The 9,228-nt window shown below is 36.2% G+C and overlaps 1 protein-coding gene across 1 annotated transcript; it reads left to right on the top strand.

The window, feature by feature from the left end:
* The first annotated feature begins 509 nt into the window (after window positions 1-509).
* LOC128156096 (DBH-like monooxygenase protein 1 homolog) lies at window positions 510-9,147 on the top strand. The gene is made up of 11 exons (XM_052818102.1): window positions 510-881; window positions 1,160-1,306; window positions 1,883-2,077; window positions 3,403-3,486; window positions 3,559-3,732; window positions 4,543-4,645; window positions 4,737-4,903; window positions 5,181-5,369; window positions 6,360-6,419; window positions 8,363-8,653; window positions 8,900-9,147. The coding sequence occupies exons 1-11, from the start codon at window positions 525-527 to the stop codon at window positions 8,972-8,974; spliced, it is 1,842 nt and encodes a 613-aa protein (XP_052674062.1). The 5' UTR covers window positions 510-524; the 3' UTR covers window positions 8,975-9,147.
* The last annotated feature ends 81 nt before the right edge of the window (window positions 9,148-9,228 follow it).

The following is a 9,228-nucleotide window of genomic DNA, read 5'->3' as shown; positions in this document are numbered from 1 at the left end:
AAATTACTAGTATTTTAAAAAAAAAACACAATTAGAACAAACAGATCAAAGAAAACTCAAAGTACAGAGCAAACAAGACGTCACAATTCTCCAAGGACACAGCCCGATATTGGGTCTTTTTCCGGTACGTATGTTGAAATTCAGGTTATGTTGTCACTAGAACTAGTACGTTCTGATTCCTGGTCCCAATATGTCCTTGACCCCTTCCCTCAAATGTTGTAAAAATCAGAATAAAATATGTAACTAATAGTTCAGTTGCAAAAGTGAAGCAAATCTCTGAAAACATACATACATCGATCTTAGTATTTACGAACAATTCAGCGTACGAAATTCAGCATGTCCGGCACTAAAATGTCTAAGTGTGATTTCCAAATGTAATTCTTTTGCTAAACTTAGAATAGAAAGTCCAAAATCAACTTGGTATGGATGACCGAATCAACTAGGGGTCATGTGACGTACATGCACTCATTGGCTTACATGTCAAAAATTTGTCGTCCAATCAAATCCGTATTCTAGACGATAGAATGTCCGCAGCTTTGGGGTGTTCCATCATTCTACGCTTGTTTCTCAGACCACAAACTTTGGCAATGCCTGGGTCACTATACTTACTCGGTCTTGGCTTGCTCCTCTCGGGGACACCCTCCCTCGGCAATGACTGTCCGTACAGACCCACCGCCACGGAACAGTTTGACTACATGCTGGACCTCTCCGGAAACGGAGAATATTTCCTCTTCTGGAAATTCAACACTACCCACATCACCTTCGAGGCCCACGCCAAGACCCATGGTTGGCTTGGGTTGGGACTGTCCCCCACGGGACGTATGTACCCCGCCGATATGGTCACTGGGTGGGTCAAGTCTGATGGATCCATCGTGTTCACGGTATGAATTTCTTATCATTATAATGGAGAAACTTTAGGATTTGTAAGCAACCAACTTGAAATCATTTATGTACATGTTCAAAACTAGACAAATGACTTGACGCTTAGTTTACATGGCAAAAAGTAAAAAAAAACATAGAAAAGAAATCATATATACCCCAACAAAAACGTCATATATATACAAAGTATGAGAGGAGACTCGTTGAACTTTAACCATCATAAGGAATACCATTTCCATGTATGTGAGGTAATAACAGCTGTCTTTACTATTTCATAAAGGACCGTTTTAGCTCTAGTTACTACCCTCCCAAAAAGGACGAGGCCCAGGACTACCAGCTCCTGAGGGCGGAGGAGAACGAGTTCGGCACCATCCTGAAGTTTTCCCGGCTCCTGGATACGTGCGACTCCAAGGATTTCGTGATTTCTGTGAGAACAGCTTAAAGTTTACCAGAATTTTTACCCTTGGTCTCATTATCTCACTTTTCGACTATCTATTTCTCTGTCTTTAACCTTGATTTTTTTCTATTTCTGCATTTACATTTTGTTTTCATTTAGCTATTTTTAAATATGATGTAAATAGCGTATCATATGCTGGAGTTTGAAATTGTGTTAATTACATACTGGTTAAACAACAAAAATCGTAAAATTCCAAATTGTTATTTCATGATCCTTCGTGTAGTAATGGAGTTTTCTTTCTTTTTAAATAATTGTGCTTCGTTAATATACTTGGGTGTTCAATGAAATAGAGCGAATGTTACATGTAAGTTAAAAAATGTTGTTTATGAAACAGTTTGAAAACGGAAAGCAAAACCCAACCAAGCAGAAACATTTTGTGTGCAGTGCATATGTCCGTAACTTTTAGACTCAAATAATCTAATATATTACCACAAGGCTACGTTTCCGATGTTTCAATCAAAGTAATAGTTTTTGTTTTAGAATTAGTATTTCAGAAATCAATAATAAAAGTCCCAGCCTATACGTGTCCTGTATGGTTGATTACAGGAGGATACGGTGCGGATCCTGTACGCCTACCACCCAGACGACCCTGTGTCCGAGGACAGACTGATCTACCACGGGGGGTCCAGGAGGGGGTTCAAAAGTGTCCGTCTGCTGGAGTCACGCGCCAAGATCCCCGATCTCCCAGACGACGTGCAATACTTTGATTTCTTAAACGGCATCAACGGCAAAAACAACATGGTATGTATTCAAAAGCAAGATATCAAACCGCGGCAAAACAGCGTGGTGCATTTTCAAATACAAAACCATTATAGCATGGCAAAAACAATATAGTATGCATTCAAAGGCAAAACTTCATAACCCGGCAAAAAACAACTGTAAGCAACTGTAAAACAAATGCATTTATTATACTTCCATGTTAAATACTGAAATCTGATTGGTTTAGACGCAGAAACTGTTGATAATCCGTTCAATTTCCATCAGCGTTAGCAACACACTTACCAACGGGTAACACAACGAATTGTTACATGCGCGTAAATTATGCGCGTACGGTTCGCCGTGGAATTAACGTCATTTCTATATAAAAGCAGTAAAAACATCTATAAAATTAAGACATTCAGTGTAATAAAATAAATAGTGCCTGTTTGGGAGGATAACAGTTGAAATTGACACCCCTAAAAAATCATTGTCAACCTCCGCTTCGCGTCGGTTGACAATGGTTTTCTCGGGGTGTCAATTACAACTGTTACCCTCCCAAACAGGCACTATTTATATAATACTAAATGACACAAATAACATGGTTTGTCTTTCTGGTAATCAGTCAAATTTTGTTGATTTTTCGAGTGTCAATATTAAAAATTCAAAAGAACACTGGGCAGAATAAAGAACAAATGTCAATTATAAATCAAAGTACTGAAGTACTGAAAGCCGGGCTCTTTTGGTGTGTCTTTATACTTATTGTGTAGTAAAGACTGAAAATCTCTCTCTCTCTCTCTCTCTCTCTCTCTCTCTCTCTCTCTCTCTCTCTCTCTCTCTCTCTCTCTCCCATGCTTTTAATGTCGGCAAAGCATCAGAGAGCGACCAAATTTTGTAAGCGGCTATAAACAAAAAATATGTCTGTCTAGTAAAAGTTAAAAAGTTCAACAGTTGCTGCCTTGAATTTTGCAACAAGCATTATATATTCAATCCCCGTTTCTTCATCGCGCAGCAAAGTAGTTTATGGAAATTCATGCGCATTGTATGTGTCCAAAATACATAGTAATGTTTTAAAAACACGTTATTGATAAGAAAACTAAAAAAGATAGACGATTCATTCGAAATTTAAAAAAACAAAACAAAATGCCAACCCTTTTGACAAAACGTGGCTCTTTGTGTAACTATTTGGTATAGCGGAAGCTTTACCTTGACGCTCTTTGGTTTTTTGTTTATTTGTGCTATTTATAGTAACATTTGCGATTTGCCTGCCTATAGCCAGGACTCTGCTTTCAGCAGAGCCCGGCTAAAAAGACACGGAGAAAGCTTTTTGTTGTCTATTGATGTTAGATATTCTGTCTTTTGTTTTCAAGATTAATCTTCCAGCGAGAGACACGTTTTACCACTGTACTACATTCAATATGCCCGATATAGGAGGGAAACGCCACGTTATCAGAGTAAGTAACAACACGGCATACAAACAACTGAATTAGTAACACCAATTACTTCATTTATCGACATTATTCCAGTATGACCCGGTTGTAACACCAGGGAATGAGAAGATCGTCCACCATGTTGTATTATACCGCTGTCGGGGCGAGGAGCCGAAGTACGCCCACATGGACTACGATTGCTACGCGGCTACCACGGACTATCGACCCGAATGTCGCTCGGTGTTCCTCATGTACGAGATAGGTGCCGGGGTGGGTAGCCATTAATATATGGTTCGAAAATTCATTTGGCCACTGGCCTTAACACAGTATATTACATGAATTTATCAGATAATGTTCAGATTTTATCCTTTTGGAGATATTGTAAGGTGTCCAATTCCTCTTATAAATCTAAGTACTGAAGTACTAACGGGAGTTGATTTTATCGATTATCATTTATTTTAAAATCAACTTATCTTGCGTGGCAATTAGTTTCTAGTCTGTATTTCAATTACGCACTTTTTTATAATATGAATTTTAATTAGACTCTTCAGAAAAGAATTTAGAGAAACCCCATATGAATCATGTTGTGTAATATTTAAAGATAGATTTCAAACTATGTATTAGTATTCGAAACAATTCAAAAAATTGTATGGATCCAAGCACTACTGATATTGAACTCCAGTCTCGTTCAACCAGCTCAGCTGTCTCCGTTAATCTCTGACAAGCAAGAGAGTCCCTCTGTTTGTCGGAGATTTACGGAGAGAGTCGAGCTTTTGGTTGAACGAGACTATATTAAACTCTGGCGTAAGAATACATGAGACTACATAAATATCTAAATTGTTCGTATTGTATAAAATCTTACTATTTTCAAAGTGTTTATAGATAAGTTTCCTTGAAAAACAATGCTTCAGCATACATTACATCGAATTTTTCTATTATATTCAAGAACTAAGACTTGTCAGCGGTGATGATTTGTGCTTAGGTCCAAACACTGTTTCACTTTCGGTTTGCCAGAGTGACTGCATAGGAGAGTTGATTAAAATCAACTCCCAAAAATGGATTCAAATTATGTTTTTACAGTCCTTTATTTGGCCTGAACACACCGGTTTGTCTCTTGGAGCCGAGGGAGACCCATCGTTCTTTGTAATGGAGACACATTATTCCAACCCCGACCTCAGAGATGGTAAGTCGACCTGTAATAAATAAATGTCTAAAGGGCGAAATATGAAAAAGAAAAACAAGAATTCCTTATATAACTATTGTATACTTTTCAGATATCTTGGATAATTCCGGCATTCGAATATTTTACACCAATCATTTACGTCAGCACGAGGCTGGTGTCATGGAAACAGGGATGGAGATAACTCTTACTCAGTTTATTCCACCTCACGAGGACAGTTTCTTGTCTGAAGGCATTTGCTCAATGGAATGTCTTAAATTGGTCAGTTCCATTCTGCAAACCTAACATGTCATAGCTTATCATAATTAGTTATAAATAAACTAATAATAGACATTAGCTCTGATATGGTTTGGTTGTATTGTAGACCATAAAGCAATGTAAAAATGTCTTCGTTTCTAAATATGCAAGGGGAACTAAGTTAATACGAGTTTACATTTTTTGCATTTTAAATGAATTATGATATTTTATTGTCAAAATCTATCATAAGATTTATAATATATAATCGCCGGCTGATGCTAGTTGTACATTTTCGTTTTAGGGACTACCAAACGCTACAGACGAAATTAAAGTGTTCGCGCTCTTCCACCACTCTCATCTACTCGCTAGAGGCATGAAAACCAGACTTATCCGCAATGGAGTCGAGCAGCCACCGATAGCTAACGATGACAATTACGACTTCAATTATCAAGCAGCTAACGTACTGCAAAAGGAAATTACAATCAAATCGGTAAATATTTCAGAACAGTTTAGAAATTAGAAACTGGATGTATGTATAAGATTATTAATCCTAATTTTTTATATTAATTTTGTTTTGCAACATGATAAGAAGTGCAACATGTATTTTCTCACAAGTTGTTTTTTTTAGTTATATATTTACAGTTCATGACAATTATCTTTGTCTGGTAACACCACAAATCGTAAAGTATGGTTCAATACAGTTCATCAATGACGAAAATTGCGTAATGCTTGTCGCAAGCGGGATTTGCATAGTTATACAACGTAAATAACGTAAAAATGCCAATAATTAAAAATGAATGATGAACAATGAAAAATATGAAAACTATAAAAATATAAGTAACAAGGGCACCGCAAAGCGGAGCAACAAGTTGCGCGAGGGGATGATAAAGATTCATTCTTTGAGTATTACATGTATGAGGTGGTCAAGAACGGTCAAATGTGATCAAATGTATCAAAAAGCCCGTTGGGCTTTATTGGTTCTGATCTTACGCCGACCGTATTTTATCACCTCATAATTAATATTTCAAAAGACGGATCGGTTTATTTCTAGGCAAAAAGAGCTTGGTGAAATTGTTTTTAAAAGCTTTGAATCTAAGGTAAACCCAAAATAAGAATTATGTGACGTCAAGTTCAGACGTCAAGTTCAAAACGCAAAGTTTCAATCATGTTTAATCATCTTTGGTGTTTCCTTAAACTGAGCTAAAGTTGAGTCAAGGTACTGTATTAGGAAAGTCAAGGTCACAAAATCATTTGTTTTTTACCAGAACACCTTCGATTGAAGTTAAATATTTATAAATGTATTAGACAGCATTAAAAAAGCTTTCGACATAATAAACAAAGAGATTATTGCAACGGGGAATTTAATAATTATAGTTTGGTTTGGAGATTTTGCCGTTTTATTGACATCAGCAGAACGCAAACACATATGATATCGCCAATTTTGTTGAAGAGACATAAAACATATTCTCATGTTATACAGGGTGACAGTTTGATCATCGAATGCAATTACCAGTCCATGAACCGCACGAACGTTACCATGGTAAGATAAAACATCTTTTGTACGTAAACATTTAAAAAATCAAAGGCCTGAAGGGCCATAATGGCTTACGGGTTTGATATGACTTTATTTACATGGATTGAGTATGATTCCCTCTATTTCTTATGGAAACTTTAGTTTATTTATAGCTCTAAAGAAAGTAACTAGCTACATGTAATTCATAGATCTATGGAAACTAACAGGACCAATATCAACATGCCCCATTTGTTGATTGGTCGAACCTTAGTGACCGAAACATACAGGATTGAAATCTAGACGCCTCTTTTATCAATTGGTTGAAAACACCATTGCTTTTAGGAAAATCATAGACTGTATGAAATAATTATGATGATGTCAGATTCAAACTCCAATATGAGACAATTTGTTTCTTTCTTTTATCCAACGACTGAAGTACATTAACAGTAAATTCATTCAACTATATAGGACACAAAAAACACTCAAAACCAACATACTCTCAAATATCAGTATACCTTGTATTCCTACGCACTATGAACCTGCGCGAGAGTTGGTGCACGGTGCGACGTAACAGCACCACAGCCAGCGCGAAATCACTGCGCGTAAAAATAATATAACCAAATGATGAAATGTACTGCATGTTATGTACTATAATTAATGAATTCTCATGAAATCTACACCAACAAGTATTATTCCATTTTATTTGTATTTCATAAATGTATATCTATTCATATTTTTCTGGGTTTTTTCTACTTCTTTAAGAGGCTGACCTTCACAAGCTTTTATAAGAAATATAGATTCACAAAGCAGTTCTAACACCTTCTGTTTTATTTTTTTCCCTTTGTACAGAGATAAACTCTTTGGAAGGGGGGGGGGGGGGGGGGCAAGAAACAGGCAGAACTATGCAATTACAGCAAAATTGTTTTGACACCAAATTTAATTATAATAAATTTAATTAAATAAAATTATTTACTGCACTATAACTCTGCAGTCAGTCTCTCTTCACATGACATGTGTACTCAGTCATTTTCAGAGACATACTATACGATGTCTTTAAGTTATAGTAATGTGACATCGCTTCCGTATATGACTTGCAATAAAGCTTAACTATATATTGTTTTCTTATCTGAGTTCATTTGGTCTCAAGTTTCCAATATTTTTACGACAAATAAACAGTTCAATCATAGCACAACCAAGGTAACTCCATCGAGGGAACATTGTGCTATTTTTAGATCTTGGAAAATCCCCAACATTCGATAATGGCGGAGGTGTCGAAGAAGGCACATTATATTAAAACAAGTAGTAATTGCCCCTCTATATATGCATTTATTACCGATTTATAATCCCCGTTTCAATATATCTCAAACATAAGTTCAGTCCTTTAACCGTTAAACAATTTCCCCCTTGCTGAGATCAATGTCGATCGAAGTTAGCGACGCTCCCTGTGGGTGCAAACGTTTTTATGAAGATTAAACGAAATAACGACTACATTACATTTACTTATCACTGTTAGAATCTGAAATAATTGGGAGAAGATTTATTGCTTATAATACATGTAAGTATGCATAGCGGAAAGCATGGCGGCTCTATGTGATGCATGGCGGGGGCCTATACCTCTATGCAAAAACGGCTTAGGGAAAACACTGCATTTAACATTCATTCGCGTTAGATTTCGAGTTAATTTAAATAAAGTCAATTCATATTGGTTACAATAACATAAGTTATAATAACATATGGAAAATATAATCTTGCTAAAAGATATTTATTATGAACATCAAACAGTTAACTTTGTAACATTCGAATTGAACTATTTTTTGTCGCGCATGTTCAGATAACTGAACTCTTTGCCGTAAAGATTATCCGGCAACTAGATGGCCGTAAGCCATAAAAACCAGTACAATAATATTATAATTTTTTCGTCGTTTTAATGACAGTTGCAATAATTGTTTCGCCTGTTTGATTATCTACAGGGCGGATTAGGGATAAGAGAGGAAATGTGCCTGTCCTTCCTAATGTACTATCCAAAGGTCAAGGTCGATGCTTGTTTGAGTTCACCGGCGCATGACGCGCCTTCGGATTTCCAAATAGACCAGATGACGTCATATTTAAAGCAGGTTGATCATCACTCTCAGGGTCAAATGAATCGATTAAACAGCATGATAAACGAGATAGACTGGAGGAACCCGAGTGTTCGCGCCAAATTCAGAAACAAAGCCAAGTTGTCGGGCTTCGATAACCAGTGCTTCTATAGAGGCAAAAAGGTAACTCATCTTGCAACACGTTGGATTTAAAAAAAAAAAGCACCAAGGAACTAAATAAGTTTGAATAGTTCTGGTTCATTTATTGGGCGGTTGGTTTGAGATTAAACAAATGGATAACCAATGGTATATTAGTAAAAATGCCATTTATGATACATATATATATATATAAATATGGTAAGTACATGTAAAAGAATTTCTTAAGCAATTTTTTATCTCTTAAGAGATTTTTTTCAATTTTTTTAACAGGTTCTCGGAGACTATTTCCAGAGACCGGAAGTTAATACCCCATACCAAAAACCAAAGTCCTCATGTACCACCTAAAACAGAACACAGGCCGTAATATTGCCTCACGACTGAACAAAGTCATAATGCCGATACTCATATATGATCATAACATACCATTTGTATGCGTATCTCACTTTTTATGTAAACATGCAAATCATGTTTGACATATACGTAAGTTCAATAAAATATTGATATTTTTTAAAACACAATTCTTCCTGAATACTATATAAGCTTTTCTAGGAATCCATTATGACTGCATTGATAAATACCCTAAGTCATAAATAAATAAT

This window comes from Crassostrea angulata, chromosome 1 (genome assembly GCF_025612915.1).
Source record: "Crassostrea angulata isolate pt1a10 chromosome 1, ASM2561291v2, whole genome shotgun sequence".
Taxonomy (NCBI): Eukaryota; Metazoa; Mollusca; class Bivalvia; order Ostreida; family Ostreidae; genus Magallana; species Magallana angulata.
The sequence above is the reverse complement of the archived record's forward strand: the minus strand, read 5'-3'. Positions and strand labels throughout refer to the sequence as shown.